Consider the following 19947-nt stretch of genomic DNA (forward strand, 5'->3'; position numbering starts at 1 on the left):
CTTCACCCCTGGCCCTTGGGTGGCTGGGGGGGGACCCCTTGATTGAAGGGGTCCCCACTCCTCCAGGGTACCCCGGCCAGGGGTGACTAGTTGGGTATTTAATGCCACGGCCGCAGGGCGCTGTATAAAAGTGACCCTCGGCTGTGGTATTATCTGTCCAGCTAGTGGAGCCCGGTGCTGGTACAAAAAATACGGGGGACCCCTACTCTTTTTGTCCCCCGTATTTTTTGCACCAGGACCAGGCGCAGAGCCCGGTGCTGGGTAATGAAATATGGGGGAACCGCTGTCATTTTCCCCCCCATATTTTGTCAACCAGGACCGGCTCAAAGAGCCCGAGGCTGGTTATGCTTAGGAGGGGGGACCCAACGCAATTTTTTTTTCTATTTTTACACTAAACACACCCTTTCCCATAGATAACCATGCACAGATGTGAGTGATCCGTGCATGGTTATCCAAACTCGACTGGAAAAAGCAGGTCTATTTTTTTGCTGCTTTTTTTAACGATTAGGGAAAAAATAGACCCGCACTTGAGCCCTCAGAGACTAACACCCAAATACGAATGAATAGTGAATTCCCGTATTCTATGAAATAACAGCCGCGTTTGACCGATGGTCTATTCTTTCGTATTTCTGAACGTTGTCATTCAAACCATTACGAATAGTCCAAACACTGCCGAGATTTGTGCTTAGTGAATTCCCGGATTGGGACTTAGAAAAAACCCCACAAATCGGCCAAACTCTGATTTTTAGTAAATACTGGCCCTGGAGTGAACTTACTCCCCTAATTGGTCCTATTTAATCTTAAGTCACAACAATATTGTTATGCCATTTTGTTTTATACACTAACAAGCATCCTTTATATGTTTTGCTAAAAGGTACATTAAGTGACTTGTTCAGCAGGCATTGGTCACAGTGACAAAGACTCAGTTCTCATTGGAAATTCCCCTATTAATGAAATCTTTGATCTTGTCTCGGATATCTTGCTCCATCAAAACATCTATCTGTTCCTGCATGCTGACAGTATACAGGCTCAGCTCTGGCTTCATGTCCTCCTCCACAAGCGCCTTGTTCAGGCCATCTACATAGGGGACAATTGTGTCTCTAAAATCTGCAATAGTCTGGTCTATCTGCTGCTCTATCTTGACCAGGTAGGGCTTCAGTGTCTCTATGATGTCTATTTTATCACCATTGAGCTGGTCTCTTAGCTGGTCTGCATAGGGGTAGAGTAGCTCTTTTAGCTGTGCTGTGAAGTCCAGGATTTGGCTTTCCATCTGGTCTACCTTTTTCCTTATCTGATTGTCCATGTTCTTAACCTGTTTGTGCAGCACATCCTGCATATCCGCAGCGTAGAGGGTCAGGCTTTTATAAAGCTCTAGTAACTGTTGATCTATGCTATTTTTCAATTTATCATTGATGGGTTTTAGTTGCTTCCTCAGCTGCTCCATATTGTTGTCTATTGTGACCCCCAGTGCTTGATAGTATGGGACCAGTGACACCTGTATTTGGTCTGCATTCTCTTGGATGTTGGCATCCAAGGCCTTAGGTACAGACTTTAGCTGCTTGATGATCATTTGAATGTTTTTGTCCAGTTGGGTGTGAATCTCCTCTGTATACAGAGCCACGTCTATACAAATCGCCTCTGCATTCCTGTTCAGCTGCTTGTGCACCTCAACTGCGTATGGGGACAGCTTGACCCTCAGCTGCTCCAGCTCCTGCCTAATCTGTTCCCTCAGCTTGTCTGAGTCCTGTGTCAGTTGATTTAGAATCTGCAGAGCAAAGGGAACCAACTGTTCCTGCAGTTCTCCTCTATAAAGGTTTATGTTCTTCAGGTTTTCCTCAATGAGAGCACTGTGGAGGAACAATGAGAATTAGTTACTATAGGTAACAGGAATAAGGTTAATGGTCACAATGTATACCAAACTGACAGCTGTAGAATTCTGATATCATAAATGATACTTTGTCCATCTGTAGATTTTTTCAAATCAAATTGTGTTATTCATATTGTGCTCAGTGTATAAATAGCAATATAATTTTGAATTTTCCTAAATCTTTTTCTCCATCTCGGAATTTATTTATGAAACGGCGTCTTTTCATAAGCAGCTGCTTCCTGTCGGGTTGGAGGATTAAATGTAAAACAGTACTCGCAATCAGTGTAAAGTCCGGCATGTGGCACAGTGTAAAGTCCTACGTGTGACACAGTGTAATGTCCGGTGTGCTTTACACTGACTGTGAGAGACATTTTAGTTTTTCTCCTCCAAACTGCCAGGGAACGGCGGCTTACAAAAAAAGCCACCTTGTAAAAAATCCCCTTGCCTTGAAAACTAAACTGCGAAGTGACTAATGTATATGATGAATGTACATGGGACAAGCTGCTTTCAAAAACATTCAATAACTTTAGAGGGTAGATTTAAGAAAGCTTGGAGAGAGATAAAGTGGAATGAGACAAAGTACAAACCAATCAGCTCCTCAGTATAATTGTTCAAAGACACAGGGATGAGGAGATACAGGAGACAATGGAAGGTAGTCCCCTTCTGGTGCCTATTCCAGGATCTGCTTTATGTGCCCCAGAGCAGGAATAAGCAGGGATTGCATGGGGCATATGGCACGGTCCTCCCTCTCTCATGACACTCACCCTGGAGTTTGTGCTCTAGCATATATGCCGACATCCTGGCTGCTCTCTCGGCTCAGCAGGGGGGTGGGGCCGGGCTATGACACACATAGGGAGCGGGGCAGATGCGGAACAGGGGCGGGGTTATCATGGCACATACTTTAAGCCACACCCCCTGCTATGTATTGCTGTGATTACCGACATTATACAGCAGGGGGCATGGCTATGATGACGCGATTCAGCAAGAATCACGTCATCGACTGCCCGGACCGGGCAGGGGAGGACATTAAAAATAGGGAGACTTGCCTGTTCTTCCGGGGAGGCGGGACGGTCACCCGATTTTCAGGAGCCTCCCGGCCGTTCTGGTAGAGTAGGCAAGTATGGCTCTAGGGACTGATCTCCAGCATGGAAACTGCACCAATATCATACCTTCCAACTGTACCTTTTTTATGGTCTGTACTGATTTTTGGCTCTCCAAACTTCTATTGAAAGTATAGGAAAAGGGGCGTGGCCTTTACCCGTGGCCACACCCCCTTTCCAAATTTATACTGATTTTTATGTGTAAAATGTTGGAGGGTATGTAATATTCAAAGGGGTGGGGAAGAAGCTGGAGTGCATGACAACTCACCCCTACTTTGTTGGTTCTTCCCCCTCATATATGCCCTGATAAGCAACAGGTAGCGCTTGTGTGATGAGGTGTTGGTAGTTAATAGGAGGTGAGTGTGTGTCTGGGTGCTGCTAGGGTGTTGGAAGTGTGTGCAGAGAAGGAGAGTGTGTGTCTGGGTGCTGCTAGGGTGTTGAAAGTGTGTGCAGAGAAGGAGAGTGTGTGTCTGGGTGCTGCTAGGGTGTTGAAAGTGTGTGCAGAGAAGGAGAGTGTGTGTCTGGGTGCTGCCGGGGTGTTAGAAGTAAATGCAGGAGAGGAGAGAGTGTAACTGGGTGCTTCTGGGGTATTGGCTGTGAATTCAGGGGAGAAAGGGTGTTTGGGTGCTGCTAGTGTGTCAGTAGTGAATGCAGGGGGGAGGGTGTTTGTCTGGGTTCTGCTAGGGTGTCAGTAGTGAATGCAGGGGGGGAGGGTGTTTGTCTGGGTTCTGCTAGGGTGTCAGTAGTGAATGCAGGGGGGGAGGGTTTGTGTCTGGGTGCTGCTAGGGTGTCAGTAGTGAATGCAGGGGGGGAGGGGGTGTGTTTGGGTGCTGCTAGGGTGCCAGTAGTGAATGCAGGGGGTGGGGGTGGGGGTGTTTGTCTGGGTTCTGCTAGAATGCCAGTAGTGAATGTAGGAGGGGGGGGGGGGTGTCTGGGTGTTGCTAGGGTGTCAGTAGTGAATGCAGGGTGGGAAAGAGTGTGTTTGGGTGCTGCTAGGGTGTCACTAGTGAATGCAGGGGGGGAAAGAGTGTGTTTGGGTGCTGCTAGGGTGTCACTAGTGAATGCAGGGGGGGAAAGAGTGTGCTTGGGTGCTGCTAGGGTGTCAGTAGTGAATGTAGGGAGTTGTCTGGGTGTTGCTAGGGTGTCAGTAGTGAATGCTGGGGGGAAGGGTGTTTGTCTGGGTTCTGCTAGGGTGTCAGTAGTGAATGCAGGGGGGGAAAGAGTGTGTTTGGGTGCTGCTAAGATGTCAGTAGTGAATGCAAGGCAGGAGAATGTGTGTCTGGGTGCTACTGGGCAGGGGTATATCTAGGGGTTGGAACAAAGTAAAGGACTGGTCGTCATCCCCTGTACACACACACACACACACACACACACACACACACACACACACACACACACACACACACGCACGCACGCACACACACACGCACACACACACACACACACACATATTTTCCAAATCAATGTATCTATCTATATTTGTATTCTACTTTTTACTTAAATAAAAAAATGGATTATGGTACCACTAAACAACAGTCTCCTTAAAACTGTAAAAGAAATTGCTCTGATTTAGGAGAGTTTCATGCTGGATGCAGAACCTGTGGAGAGGGGGTATGACAGGCCTACGGACAATGGCGAGAATGTCTATTGTTGCTAGTTACGGTACCTGACATTTTCTGGAGGGAAAACTGCCGACATGTTGATAATATACCTGCATTGAGTCTTCTTTATAATATTGTATATTACTATGGATGTACCATGCACAGAAAATATGCGGGGACCGGAGAGGAATCCTGCGGCCCCCTGTGACTGCACTAGGAGAGGAGCTAAGGGCAGCCTGGGGATAGAATGATGGTGGAGTCAGGAGAGCTGTGCACTGCTGTTGCAGGAACTCCGCTCCATGGGCCTATGGCATGTGAGTGACAGCCAGTCTTCCAAAGAGTACCGGACACTGCCCGTAGACACAGCCTTGGCTCCTCTTCCACAGCTGGATTCCCTCTGGTCTCCTTACTCTCACCTATGATCCACTTGTGGAAGTGGCGGTCAGTTGGGGAGCAGGCTGTGCCAGCACCCTCAGTGAGATCGCACAGTCATTGTGCCATATCCTTGAACACTCTCCTGGAAATCACACAGAGGGGGCAGGGTTGGCAGCATGAGGAAGTGCAGCACTGGCCACACTCAGTTCACAAAAAGGATGCTCCAAGCAGCTGCACAGACTGCAGCTACGATAGTGGCTGTGGCATCCTGCTAGCCAGAAGAAAGAGTTGTGGAGTCATTCTACCCCCTGGCAGTGGGTCTTGCCACCAGGCGGCACCCCCAAACCAGTTGTTGCTAGTGATGAGCACCGGAAATTTTTCGTGTTTTGTGTTTTGGTTTTGGGTTCGGTTCCGCGGCCGTGTTTTGGGTTCGAACGCGTTTTGGCAAAACCTCACCGAATTTTTTTTGTCGGATTCGGGTGTGTTTTGGATTCGGGTGTTTTTTTCAAAAAACCCTAAAAAACAGCTTAAATCATAGAATTTGGGGGTCATTTTGATCCCAAAGTATTATTAACCTCAATAACAATAATTTCCACTCATTTTCAGTCTATTCTGAACACCTCACACCTCACAATATTATTTTTAGTCCTAAAATTTGCACCGAGGTCGCTGGATGGCTAAGCTAAGCGACCCAAGTGGCCGACACAAACACCTGGCCCATCTAGGAGTGGCACTGCAGTGTCACGCAGGATGGCCCTTCCAAAAAACACTCCCCAAACAGCACATGACGCAAAGAAAAAAAGAGGCGCAATGAGGTAGCTGTGTGAGTAATCTAAGCGACCCTAGTGGCCGACACAAACACCTGGCCCATCTAGGAGTGGCACTGCAGTGTCACGCAGGATGGCCCTTCCAAAAAACACTCCCCAAACAGTACATGACGCAAAGAAAAAAAGAGGCGCAATGAGGTAGCTGTGTGAGTAAGCTAAGAAGCTAAGCGACCCTAGTGGCCGACACAAACACCTGGCCCATCTAGGAGTGGCACTGCAGTGTCACGCAGGATGGCCCTTCCAAAAAACACTCCCCAAACAGCACATGACGCAAAGAAAAAAAGAGGCGCAATGAGGTAGCTGTGTGAGTAAGCTAAGCGACCCTAGTGGCCGACACAAACACCTGGCCCATCTAGGAGTGGCACTGCAGTGTCACGCAGGATGGCCCTTCCAAAAAACACCCCCCAAACAGCACATGACGCAAAGAAAAATGAAAGAAAAAAGAGGTGCAAGATGGAATTGTCCTTGGGCCCTCCCACCCACCCTTATGTTGTATAAACAGGACATGCACACTTTAACCAACCCATCATTTCAGTGACAGGGTCTGCCACACGACTGTGACTGAAATGACGGGTTGGTTTGGACCCCCACCAAAAAAGAAGCAATTAATCTCTCCTTGCACAAACTGGCTCTACAGAGGCAAGATGTCCACCTCATCATCATCCTCCGATATATCACCGTGTACATCCCCCTCCTCACAGATTATCAATTCGTCCCCACTGGAATCCACCATCTCAGCTCCCTGTGTACTTTGTGGAAGCAATTGCTGGTGGTGAATGTCTCCACGGAGGAATTGATTATAATTCATTTTAATGAACATCATCTTCTCCACATTTTCTGGATGTAACCTCGTTCGCCGATTGCTGACAAGGTGAGCGGCGGCACTAAACACTCTTTCGGAGTACACACTTGTGGGAGGGCAACTTAGGTAGAATAAAGCCAGTTTGTGCAAGGGCCTCCAAATTGCCTCTTTTTCCTGCCAGTATAAGTACGGACTGTCTGACGTGCCTACTTGGATGCGGTCACTCATATAATCCTCCACCATTCTTTCAATGGGGAGAGAATCATATGCAGTGACAGTAGACGACATGTCCGTAATCATTGTCAGGTCCTTCAGTCCGGACCAGATGTCAGCATCAGCAGTCGCTCCAGACTGCCCTGCATCACCGCCAGCGGGTGGGCTCGGAATTCTGAGCCTTTTCCTCGCACCCCCAGTTGCGGGAGAATGTGAAGGAGGAGATGTTGACAGGTCGCGTTCCGCTTGACTTGACAATTTTGTCACCAGCAGTTCTTTGAACCCCAGCAGACTTGTGTCTGCCGGAAAGAGAGATCCAAGGTAGGTTTTAAATCTAGGATCGAGCACGGTGGCCAAAATGTAGTGCTCTGATTTCAACAGATTGACCACCCGTGAATCCTTGTTAATCGAATTAAGGGCTCCATCCACAAGTCCCACATGCCTAGCGGAATCGCTCTGTGTTAGCTCCTCCTTCAATGTCTCCAGCTTCTTCTGCAAAAGCCTGATGAGGGGAATGACCTGACTCAGGCTGGCAGTGTCTGAACTGACTTCACGTGTGGCAAGTTCAAAAGGTTGCAGAACCTTGCACAACGTTGAAATCATTCTCCACTGCGCTTGAGACAGGTCCATTCCACCTCCTATATCGTGCTCAGTTGTATAGGCTTGAATGGCCTTTTGCTGCTCCTCCAACCTCTGAAGCATATAGAGGGTTGAATTCCACCTCGTTACCACTTCTTGCTTCAGATGATGGCAGGGCAGGTTCAGGCGTTTTTGGTGGTGCTCCAATCTTCAGTACGTGGTGCCTGTACGCCGAAAGTGTCCCGCAATTCTTCTGGCCACCGACAGCATCTCTTGCACGCCCCTGTCGTTTTTTAAATAATTCTGCACCACCAAATTCAAGGTATGTGCAAAACATGGGACGTGCTGGAATTTGCCCAGATTTAATGCACACACAATATTGCTGGCGTTGTCCGATGCCACAAATCCACAGGAGAGTCCAATTGGGGTAAGCCATTCTGCGATGATCTTCCTCAGTTGCCGCAAGAGGTTTTTAGCTGTGTGCGTATTCTGGAAAGCGGTGATACAAAGCGTAGCCTGCCTAGGAAAGAGTTGGCGTTTGCGAGATGCTGCTACTGGTGCCGCCGCTGCTGTTCTTGCGGCGGGAGTCCATACATCTACCCAGTGGGCTGTCACAGTCATATAGTCCTGAGCCTGCCCTGCTCCACTTGTCCACATGTCCGTGGTTAAGTGGACATTGGGTACAACTGCATTTTTTAGGACACTGGTGAGTCTTTTTCTGAGGTCTGTGTACATTTTCGGTATCGCCTGCCTAGAGAAATGGAACCTAGATGGTATTTGGTACCGGGGACACAGTACCTCCAACTAGTCTCTAGTTGCCTCTGCAGTAATGATGGATACCGTTACCACGTTTCTCACCGCCCAGGATGCCAAGGCCTCAGTTATCCGCTTTGCAGCAGGATGACTGCTGTGATATTTCATCTTCCTCGCAAAGGACTGTTGGACAGTCAATTGCTTGGTGGAAGTAGTAAAAGTGGTCTTACGAGTACGACTTCCCCTCTGGGATGACCATCGACTCCCAGCAGCAACAACAGCAGCGCCAGCAGCAGTAGGCGTTACACGCAAGGATGCATCGGAGGAATCCCAGGCAGGAGAGGACTCGTCAGAATTGCCAGTGGCAGTGACATGGCCTGCAGGACTATTGGCATTCCTGGGGAAGGAGGAAATTGACACTGAGGGAGTTGGTGAGGTGGTTTGCGTGAGCTTGGTTACAAGAGGAAGGGATTTACTGCTCAGTGGACTGCTTCCGCTGTCGCCCAAAGTTTTTGAACTTGTCACTGACTTATGATGAATGCGCTGCAGGTGACGTATAAGGGAGGATGTTCCGAGGTGGTTAACGTCCTTACCCCTACTTATTACAGCTTGACAAAGGCAACACACGGCTTGACAAATGTTGTCCGCATTTCTGTTGAAATACTTCCACACCGAAGAGCTGATTTTTTTGGTATTTTCACCAGGCATGTCAATGGCCCTATTCCTCCCACGGACAACAGGTGTCTCCCCGGGTGCCTGACTTAAACAAACCACCTCACCATCAGAATCCTCCTGGTCAATTTCCTCCCCAGCGCCAGCAACACCCATATCCTCCTCATCCTGGTGTACTTCAACACTGACATCTTCAATCTGACTATCAGGAACTGGACTGCGGGTGCTCCTTCCAGCACTTGCAGGGGGCGTGCAAATGGTGGAAGGCGCATGCTCTTCACGTCCAGTGTTGGGAAGGTCAGGCATCGCAAACGACACAATTGGACTCTCCTTGTGGATTTGTGATTTCGAAGAACGCACAGTTCTTTGCTGTGCTTTTGCCAGCTTGAGTCTTTTCATTTTTCTAGCGAGAGGCTGAGTGCTTCCATCCTCATGTGAAGCTGAACCACTAGCCATGAACATAGGCCAGGGCCTCAGCCGTTCCTTGCCACTCCGTGTGGTAAATGGCATATTGGCAAGTTTACGCTTCTCCTCCGACAATTTTATTTTAGATTTTTGAGTCCTTTTTTTACTGATATTTGGTGTTTTGGATTTTACATGCTCTGTACTATGACATTGGGCATCGGCCTTGGCAGACGACGTTGCTGGCATTTCATCGTCTCGGCCATGACTAGTGGCAGCAGCTTCAGCACGAGGTGGAAGTCGATCTTGATCTTTCCCTATTTTTGGAACCTCAACATTTTTGTTCTCCATATTTTAATAGGCACAACTAAAAGGCACCTCAGGTAAACAATGGAGATGGATGGATACTAGTATATTTATGGATGGACGAGCGACTGCCGACACAGAGGTAGCTACAGCCGTGGACTACCGTACTGCGTCTGCTGCTAATATAGACTGGATGATAATGATATAAAAAATATATATATATCACTACTGCAGCCGGACAGGTATATATTATATAATGACGGACCTGCTGGACACTGTCAGCACTGCAGACTCCTAAAGTAAGCTACTAGTATCAAGAAAATAGAAAGAAAAAAAAACACCACAGGTAGGTGGTATACAATTATGGATGGACGAGCGACTGCCAACACAGAGGTAGCTACAGCCGTGGACTACCGTACTGCGTCTGCTGCTAATATAGACTGGATGATAATGATATAAAAAATATATATATATATCACTACTGCAGCCGGACAGGTATATATTATATAATGACGGACCTGCTGGACACTGTCAGCTCAGCACTGCAGACTCCTAAAGTAAGCTACTAGTATCAAGAAGATAGAAAAAAAAAAAAAACACCACAGGTAGGTGGTATACAATTATGGATGGACGAGCGACTGCCGACACAGAGGTAGCTACGGCCGTGGACTACCGTACTGCGTCTGCTGCTAATATAGACTGGATGATAATGATATAAAAAATATATATATATATCACTACTGCAGCCGGACAGGTATATATTATATAATGACGGACCTGCTGGACACTGTCAGCTCAGCACTGCAGACTCCTAAAGTAAGCTACTAGTATCAAGAAGATAGAAAAAAAAACACCACGGGTAGGTGGTATACAATTATGGATGGACGAGCGACTGCCGACACAGAGGTAGCTATAGCCGTGGACTACCGTACTGCGTCTGCTGCTAATATAGACTGGATGATAATGAGATATAAAATATATATATATCACTACTGCAGCCGGACAGGTATATATTATATAATGACAGACCTGCTGGACACTGTCAGCTCAGCACTGCAGACTCCTAAAGTAAGCTACTAGTAGTATCAAGAAGATAGAAAAAAAAAAAACACCACAGGTAGGTGGTATACAATTATGGATGGACGAGCGACTGCCGACACAGAGGTAGCTACAGCCGTGGACTACCGTACTGCGTCTGCTGCTAATATAGACTGGATGATAATGAGATATAAAATATATATATATCATTACTGCAGCCGGACAGGTATATATTATATAATGACGGACCTGCTGGACACTGTCAGCTCAGCACTGCAGACTCCTAAAGTAAGCTACTAGTAGTATCAAGAAGATAGAAAAAAAAAAAACACCACAGGTAGGTGGTATACAATTATGGATGGACGAGCGACTGCCGACACAGAGGTAGCTACAGCCGTGGACTACCGTACTGCGTCTGCTGCTAATATAGACTGGATGATAATGATATAAAAAATATATATATATCACTACTGCAGCCGGACAGGTATATATTATATAATGACGGACCTGCTGGACACTGTCAGCTCAGCACTGCAGACTCCTAAAGTAAGCTACTAGTATCAAGAAGATAGAAAAAAAAAAACACCACGGGTAGGTGGTATACAATTATGGATGGACGAGCGACTGCCGACACAGAGGTAGCTACAGCCGTGGACTACCGTACTGCGTCTGCTGCAGTGCTAATACAGACTGGATGATAATGATATAAAAAATATATATATATTACTACTGCAGCCGGACAGGTATATATTATATAATGACGGACCTGCTGGACACTGTCAGCAGAATGCGTTTATAGAATAAAAACACCACACGACGAGTGTTTAACTTTTTCAGGCAGACAATCACAATATACTGGTGGTCAGTGGTCACTGGTCAGTCACACTGGCAGTGGCACTCTGGCAGCAAAAGTGTGCACTGTTAAAATATGTACTCCTGCTATAACTGCTCCCCAGTCTCCCCCACAATTAAGCTGTGTGAGCACTGAGCACTCAGCACAGTCAGATATACAGTATTACATAGATGATGCAGCACACTGAGGGCACACTGAGGCTGAGCACAGATATGGTATGGGACTGTGTCACACTGTGTATCGTTTTTTTTCAGGCAGAGAACGGATTAATTAAACTGGTGGTCACTGGTCACACTATCAGCAAGTAGTACTCCTAATATGCTCCCCAAAATTAGTAAATCAAGTGTCTCTACTACTCTCTAGTCTACTCTAAACGGAGAGGACGCCAGCCACGTCCTCTCCCTATCAATCTCAATGCACGTGTGAAAATGGCGGCGACGCGCGGCTCCTTATATAGAATCCGAGTCTCGCGATAGAATCCGAGCCTCGCGAGAATCCGACAGCGGGATGATGACGTTCGGGCGCGCTCGGGTTAACCGAGCAAGGCGGGAAGATCCGAGTCTGCCTCGGACCCGTGTAAAGAGCGTGAAGTTCGGGGGGGTTCGGTTTCCGAGAAACCGAACCCGCTCATCACTAGTTGTTGCCCCTGGTGAATGCCATCCTGGCCATGGGTAGATACACCCCTGCTACTGGGGTGGAGGAAGAAAATGTGTGCCTCCCTCAGAAAGATAACCTGCAGATAAAGTACCAACCAATCAGCTCCTAGTTGTCATTTTTCAAACACAGCTTGTAACATGCCAGTTAGGAGCTGATTGTCTGGTCCTTTATCTCTGTCCACTTTATCTCTTTCCAAGGCTTAGTAAATAGAACGCTAAATTTCTTGCCACTTTATCACTTTGCAAGCTTTGACACATCTCCGCCAGTCTCTGTAGACCAAAGCCCATACACATCTTACACTTCTAATACGCATTAAACAAAGCATGTAAGCACCTAGAACCATCTAAATAATGAATTCATCATATTTAATTTAAGGCTCTCATGACCAAACCTGCAGATATATAATACACATTTCTGAAAACTGTTCTATAGGAATAATAAATTATAACATGATAATGCTTCTAACAATAACATTCTAATAGTCTTTATTCTAGTGCAGTTTAGAAAATGAAGGCACACGACTTATTGGTTAAGGCAAACACCACCTTTGTCCCTGGCACCACTTTCTATACCTGACACGCTGGCTGGTATAGCTGTCTATAATGCCGTCACTTACTTTAGCTGATTGATGTCAGCCTGCTGAATCTGCTCCATAGTGTCCTTAGCACTGCTGGCCAGCTGGCTGAAGTAATTCCAGAAGGTGTCAACCACCTGATCAACGCTGACCTCAGCCTGAGATCCTAAAGCAAGAAGGATCTGTTAGAAAACACTTATTATGTTCTGACTTTGGACTTCAGTGTGCCCAGCTCTTCGGGGTGCTGTCTGACCCATTTTTCCTTCAATCACAGAAACTCTCCTGGCCGTACATGTACTGACCTGCGACAGCGCACACAGCAAGCGCAAACACGGCTACTTTCACCAACATGTTGAGTCTCTGGATGGGTCAGGATAGAATGACAAGATCCCCAGCAATGTAAATCTGCATAAAGAAATGGATAATAAGATTTGAAGTGTTGTCCATAGGTCCACGGTAAGGCTAAATAACAAGAACTCTCAAAACTCCATAAATGACAAATTAACATTAAAATAATGTTGTTATGTTACTAATACATATATAATGCCCTATCAAAATTATGACAAATACGACAATCCACCTAATTTTGAAAAACACAACCTCATCTTCTATGCTGTGACTTTCTACTCCCATAGGAAGGCTGGATAAGATCCCCATTACCTGGACCCCTCGGTGCCTTGGTGTGAGGTTGATGCTGATGCTGCAGGCTGCCTTTATATTACACCATCTCTGTGCCCTGTCTGTGATACAAGACAGCTTATTGGACTTTAGATTTGTTTTACAATGTGGTATTCGTGACGTGTCCCGGCTTTCGCGGTGATGCTGGAAGTGTGATCAGACCTGGTCACTGAGTGTTTTGTTATTAATAAGCTGCAGCTTACAGTGAATAACAAGTACCAACATCAATGCAAGTAGTCACTGAGTTACAGGTTATTATCGGTCACATCTGGGCTTTACAAAATTAAACACTTACAAAGAACAATTCAGGCCAAATAACCATTAATCACATGCAGTGCTATTTTATCTCTCCTGAATTGCAGATGTTGACCATAGAAAAGTGTTTACTAGGCATTGGTGATTCTATAATGGGTGCGATGTGTGCGGTGCACACGGACCCCACACCGCGCACACTGCACCCATATTCTAATACTCACCTTTCCGGAGTCCAGCACCGATCGCTACTCTTGTGGCAAAAATCGCAGCCAACATGGCCGCTGCACATGCACTGTAGCCAAATTGGTCTCCGGAACATGGTGGGCGCCATGTTTCTGGAGAACTGCGCATGCGCAGTAGACTCCGGAATATTGCCGGAGACTACTGCGCCGTGCAGAGGAGGGGGTCCACCCGGAGGTGCACACGGTCCGCCTCTTCTGTTAAAGGTCAAGATTAATGCAGGGTACAGAGAAAGAAAAGTGCTCTCTCTTGGTTGGGGCACAAACCTACCCAATTATCAGTGTTCAGATACTGTGGAAAACATAACATTTATTATTTTATGTTGAAAATAGATAAATTCTGAAAAACATGACCTAAAAGACAAGACAATAAACACTGGGGGCGGGATGTAATGAATTCTGAGTTTGGCAGCCGTGCGGGATGCTGGCTGAACTTGGATGTTTTTTTTAGAGGGGCAATTATGTACAAGACATGGTTGAGCCTTGTACATGATTGCCCCTTTAAGAAAATGTCAGCCTTCATTAAATCCTGGCCCAGCTATTGCACTTTGATGATCATGGGTCGCATCTAGCCACTACAAAAAATTGGTTAGAGGTCAAGAGGTCGTAATTATTTTTACTGGAATGCTGACAATATGCACTCCCAGTTGTAAGTGCACACACAAACCACAACCAAACAGTGAATATATAGACACCATGGGCGGTATCCAAATAGCCGCGATAAAACATTGGGTGTGAAAAACTTCAGTTTTTTGCCCTTTTCCCATTGTTTCACCAAGATTTTTTCAATTAGATTGCCCGTAAAAATATACCTTTTCTCCTGAAAACACACAGATTTAATGAAATCTGTGTGTTTCTGTGAGAAACAGCCTGGTTTTCGCATGAAAACGGGGCTGTTTTTGGGGATTTGGTTTTGCCTGTCTGAGGCAGGTGAAGCAAAATCCCTTATAAGCCGTACTTCACTCCGTCTTATCAGGGCTAATTGGATAGCCCCTGGCGGGACAATTAGCCTCAGTTATTTACTGCGGCTAATTGGATACCGCCCAAAATCTACTGATAGATAAATTGACTTCTAAGTATTGGAGTGCATAATATCAGCGGGCAACACATATATATTCTCTCATTATTGGTCCCAATTTATGGGAGATGAATCACTGTCCCCTGGTGAAGATAAGGTAAATCATGTCAGTCTATAGGGTTAATCCCAGATACATGTGCCGAGAAGCACCAAATTACACAAATTTGTGTTGAGACAAGGCATAATAATGATGATTCCAAAGCCTCAACAAATATCAAAAAGTGACATAATAAACCATGTAATAGGGGAGGTCTTGTACATTTAAATAGTGTAAGACAATATAATGATTAGGGTGTCAGTAACTAAAATGGAAAAGCACAAAAAATAAAGATATAGTTACACTATAGTCTAGTTTATAAAGTACGTTTGGCTGCTGTATATCATATGCATCTGCAGTGAATAATGGGGGTTATTCAGGTTTGTTAGCAAGCCAAAAAAGCAATTGGGCAAAACCATGTTACACTGCAGGTGGGGAGTGTGTGCAGAGAGTTAGATTTTCCAATGTGTCTAATTAGATTTAACTTATCCTCTACCTGTTTTGTCTTCATCCATCATCTTTCAAGTCTACGACCTCTTTTCTTAAGATCACGAATACTGTTGTCAAACCAAGGTGCTTGACGGCGTGGTTTGCAGGGTCGTATACACACAGGGCAATAGTATCCATTGCAGCTGTCACATCCCTGTTATAATTATGGACTAGGAAACAAGGATCTTCACATGCCACCATTACTGCAGAGAGGTCCAAGTTAGCTGCAGGAGTCTGAGGTGTCATACTCCTCCTTGGACGATTCCTGGTTAATTCCATGGGTAAAGATATATTTCAAGGGGTTGTCACTGAGAACCATATTGAGTGGTGGTCTGACCATGTGACTGGGTTTATTTTTAGGTCAGAGACTTTGAATCCAATCTGGAAGACAAGATCAAGAGTGTGACCACTTTTATGTGTAGCAGAGGGAATGACTTGTGTGAGACCCAGAGCATTCATTGTGCACATGAAATTTTGGACAAGGCGTGAAAGCTCATCATTGACACATGCATTAAAATCCCTAATGGATGAGCCATCTTTGAAGCTCAAGAACTAGTCCAGCAACAATATCTGCAAACTCCTGTAGAAATATCTTTCCATCTTCAGGGGGGCAGTAAATGAGAAGTTCTCTAAACTCTAATTCTGTAGAACTCCGGGCAGGGATGCACTCAAATGAGTGAGTAATTTCCATTGGGCAGACCCTAAGTTAAAAATCTTTTTTAAAGCAGATGGCCACCCTGCCTCCCCAGTGGTCCAGTCTGGGGTTGTGAATGACAGAGTAGTTTGTTGGAACTGCTGCTTCCAAGTTTCTGCATTTTCGTCCAGCCAAGTCTCTGTAAAACAGGCTAGATCTGAAGATTCGTTAAGGTCAACAATTGTAGCAGTCTTGTTTCTTATACTGTAGATCTTGCATTACAAAGGTCAGACCTGATTGGGCATACCAGAGGGCCTGCAGTTTTCTGTATGTTGAGTGTGTTGGCACTGGGTGTGTAATTTACAGAACGAGAATTTACAGATCTGTACTTCAAAGCACCAGGCCATCTGTTGGGTACTACTTCTATTTGTCTCCTATTTGAAACTGGTGAGTCTGCAGACAATGTACTTAGATGGTTAAAGGGGATAAGAGGTTTTTGACCTCGCCTCCCCCAACTGCCCCAGTGAGTTTTTTTTTTTAAATGCCAAGGGATTTAAGAATGGAAGCCTGCGATGGATTAATACAGCAACAGGTGGGCTGGATTGGGGAGCAGGATGTCATATACCCCCCAGGCTGGTCTGTCTCTTACGCTCCGGCACCATGGGAAGGGTTAGGGTTAGGCTGCGGGATAAGAGGGTTAGGTTGTGAAGGGGGGAGGGATCCCTTTCTCAACCCGCTGCAGGGCGTTGTGAGGTAGGGGGTGAGAAACGTTGAATCGGCCCTTAGTAGGGAGGTGCTGGTTTGTCAGAAGGCTACTTTCTGGAGTGTGCGGTTATTTTCAGGGATCCTTTTACACCAAACAGTGACCCAGGTTATCCTGGCAATAAACCGGGTTGAAGCAGCGGTGTGAACGAGGTATTAGTAAATAAGTAATTGTATGTTTTGTAGCCAGGGCTGTTTCTAGCCAATTTGGCTCCCAGTGCGAGATTTAAAAATGCGCCCCCCCCCCTTGACATAAAAATAATGCCCCCCCCCCCATAGATATAAAGCTAACTAATTTGCGCACCCGGTAAGGGTGTGTGGCCTCGTTAAAATGGGTGTGGCCTCAACTGAAAAGACTACCTTACGGCAGGCAAGAGTCCCCATTTTACACATTGCGGCAGGCAAGAGTCCCCATTTTACACATTACGGCAGGCAAGAGTCCCCATTTTACACATTGCGGCAGGCAAGAGTCCCCATTTTACACATTGCGGCAGGCAAGAGTCCCCATTTTACACATTACGGCAGGCAAGAGTCCCTATTTTACAAATTACGGTAGGCAAGAAACCCCATTTTACACATTACGGCAGGCAAGAGACCCCATTTTACAAATTATGGCAGGCAAGAGACCCCATTTTACACATTACGGCAGACAAGAGTCCCAATTTTACACATTACAGCAGGCAAAAGTCCCCATTTTACACATTATAGCAGGCAGAGTCCCCTTCTACAAAGAGAGAGAGAGAGAGAGAAAAAAAAGAGAGAGGGTGTTACACTTACGTTTGCAGCGGCATCCGCCGGCCAGAGGTCCATTTCCATCCCGCATCCCGCTCTTCGGCACGCCTCTTCCTCCTCTTGGCTTGCCCGCCTTGTCCTGGCTCCCCTTCCTCCCCGTCATCAGTACTCTGCTCGGGGGCGGAGTTTCGTGTAATGACGCGTTTGCGTCGTGATGTCACGATGCAAATGCGTCATTTCATGAAACGCCCCCCCCCCCCAAGCGGAGTAGTAATGATGGGGAGGAGGGGGAGCACAAACTGAGCCACCAAGAGCCGAGGCGGGCGCCCCGTGCGAATGCACGTCTCGCCCGCCACAAGAAACGGCTCTTTTACACACACCCACACACACACACCCAAGAGCGACAGATGGAGAGAGTGAGCCATGAGGAGAGAGATGGGAGCATTGGGGGAGGGAGAAAAAAAGGAGGCATGGGGAGAGATAGGCATTGGGAGGGAGAGAGAGGAGGGCAAGGGGAGTGAGAGAGTGTGGGGGCATGGGGGGAGAGAGAGAGTCATATGGAGAGAGAGGGGTGTGTGGAGAGAGAGGGAGAGAGGGAGAGAGGCATCAGCTAGTTCGTAGTGTCCCTGCACTGTCAGCACTGTCTCCCTGGACTACATTTCCCATGATGCACACACAGGAGGAATCAAGGGCAGAGCATTATGGGAAATGTAGTCCACAAACCACACAGTGGAATACAGTGAGTGCTCGCCTCACCGGAAGGTACTGCTCACCCGACCCCCTGCATGCGTGACACATATGCCGAGCACTCCGCTCGCGGGGCGGAGTTTCACGCAATGACGCGGTTGCGTCATGACGTCACAACGCAACCGCGTCAATGCGCAAAACTCCGCCCCCGCGAGCGGAGTACTCGGGAGGAGGGGAAAGCAGGGAGCCAGAGAGCCAGAGAAGTGCCGCGGCGAGCGCCCCGTGCGATTGCACGGCTCGCACGCCGCAAGAAACGGCACTGTTTGTAGCATACTGTGTAGGTATAAAGACATACAGTACATGGGTAAAACAAACAAAAAATGATTTGGTTATTGATCTGCTAATTCTTACTTTATGCAATAACCATACCTCCCAACACTGAATATACGCCATTGTTTGTACAGGTACACTACCGATTTTCCGGCACCCTTTGATGACCAACCCCTGAGATGTACTAATTATGAACCTTCATTACATTTCTAAAGCAATAAATGGTACAATACATGTTACAGTGTAATATTAATTGAATTACTAATTGAACAAACACAGTAGTGTATGCAATACTGTTTATGACAGTGTACTACGTACTGTATAAATAAAACAGTTATATTAAACAAACAGTAGTGTACAAAATATTTTTTTACAGTTAATGCAGTATAAATGAAACAGGTACTACATGTACTGTATATTAAACAAACACAGTACTGTACATGTACAGTGGCATCCTCAGTGGTATCCTGACAGCGGCATCCTGATGGCTACCCATTAACCTCCCACAGCCTAACTCTAACCCTCCCGCACTCCAACTCCCCATACAGCTTAACTCTAACTAGTGGTGAAAGCATGGCGGTATGGGCTGGTATGGCGTACCATTAATAAATTAGTAACTGGTACGCCGTAGCATCTGACCACCTTACTGTCACGGCGCTGACATTTTTAAGAGACCTGCACCACCGATTGCTCAGCTGCATGATAGCACAGCAGCATGACCTCTTTTTTCTCCCTTGCTTCCTCTAGGGCTGCAAGGAGCACGATGCTGACCTTATGAAGTCATGCTCCCTGGCTTGAAGAGAACCCGCTGGAGGTGACCCTGCCTGTCTGCCTATTCTGCAAGAAGAGCACTAAGAGGGGCACACTTTGATGGAGGGAAGATGACAGTGTGACTGAGAGACGTAGGGGGGAAGATGACGGTGTGACTAAGAGGCACAAGGGGGAAGATGACGGTGTGACTAACAGATGCAGGGGGAAGATAATGGTGTGACTGAGAGATGCAGGGGGGGGAAGATGACATTGTGTCTGGAAGACGCAGGGGGAGATAGTGTGGCTTTGAGTTGCAGGGAGGAAGATGACGGTGTGGTTGGGAGATGCAGGGGCAGGAATTGACATAGGGGCAGAGGCGTAACTCCCACCCCGCAGACACTGCGGAGCGTGGAGGCGCAGGGCTGTGGGGTCGCCACGACTGATTGCTATGTGTGTTCGGGAATTAGCCGGAGGGCACAGTACGCGCCTCTCATGTGTATCCCTCCTGGGTCTCCGGCGGCGTGTCTGTTTAATGAAGCCAATCAGAGCTTGCGGACAGGCAGCCAATCAGGAGCTGCAGCTGCCAGTCTGCGAGCTCTGATTGGCTCACGAACCGGCACTTCATTTGACAGACATGCCGCTGGAGACACAGGATGG

At 46.9% G+C, this 19947-nt stretch overlaps 1 protein-coding gene across 3 annotated transcripts; it reads right to left on the reverse strand.

The window, feature by feature from the left end:
- Positions 1 to 363: 363 nt before the first annotated feature.
- LOC134965525 (apolipoprotein A-IV-like) lies at positions 364 to 17724 on the reverse strand. 3 transcript variants are annotated; one of them, XM_063941907.1, is made up of 5 exons: positions 17569 to 17724; positions 15403 to 15776; positions 12922 to 13024; positions 12662 to 12785; positions 364 to 1847 (listed from the first exon to the last, which is right to left on the reverse strand). In XM_063941907.1, exons 3-5 carry the CDS (start codon positions 12968 to 12970, stop codon positions 923 to 925), a joined length of 1098 nt encoding a protein of 365 aa, XP_063797977.1. In that variant the 5' UTR covers positions 12971 to 13024; positions 15403 to 15776; positions 17569 to 17724; the 3' UTR covers positions 364 to 922. The 3 variants fall into 3 exon arrangements, with proteins under 3 accessions (XP_063797977.1, XP_063797979.1, XP_063797978.1); XM_063941909.1 differs by lacking the exon at positions 15403 to 15776; XM_063941908.1 differs by lacking the exons at positions 15403 to 15776; positions 17569 to 17724 and adding an exon at positions 13280 to 13375.
- Between the last annotated feature and the right edge of the window lie 2223 nt (positions 17725 to 19947).

The sequence above is a fragment of the Pseudophryne corroboree genome, chromosome 10 (genome assembly GCF_028390025.1).
Source record: "Pseudophryne corroboree isolate aPseCor3 chromosome 10, aPseCor3.hap2, whole genome shotgun sequence".
NCBI classification, from domain to species: domain Eukaryota; kingdom Metazoa; phylum Chordata; class Amphibia; order Anura; family Myobatrachidae; genus Pseudophryne; species Pseudophryne corroboree.

Excerpts from the sequence above, each read along its gene's own strand:
- LOC134965525 (XM_063941909.1), bottom strand. The coding sequence starts at position 12,970 with ATGTTGGTGAAAGTAGCCGTGTTTGCGCTTGCTGTGTGCGCTGTCGCA. Across the intron at positions 12,786-12,921 it reads TGCTGTGTGCGCTGTCGCAG|GATCTCAGGCTGAGGTCAGC; the intron begins GTCAGTACATGT and ends TTCTTGCTTTAG. Across the intron at positions 1,848-12,661 it reads GCTGACATCAATCAGCTAAA|TGCTCTCATTGAGGAAAACC; the intron begins GTAAGTGACGGC and ends GTTCCTCCACAG.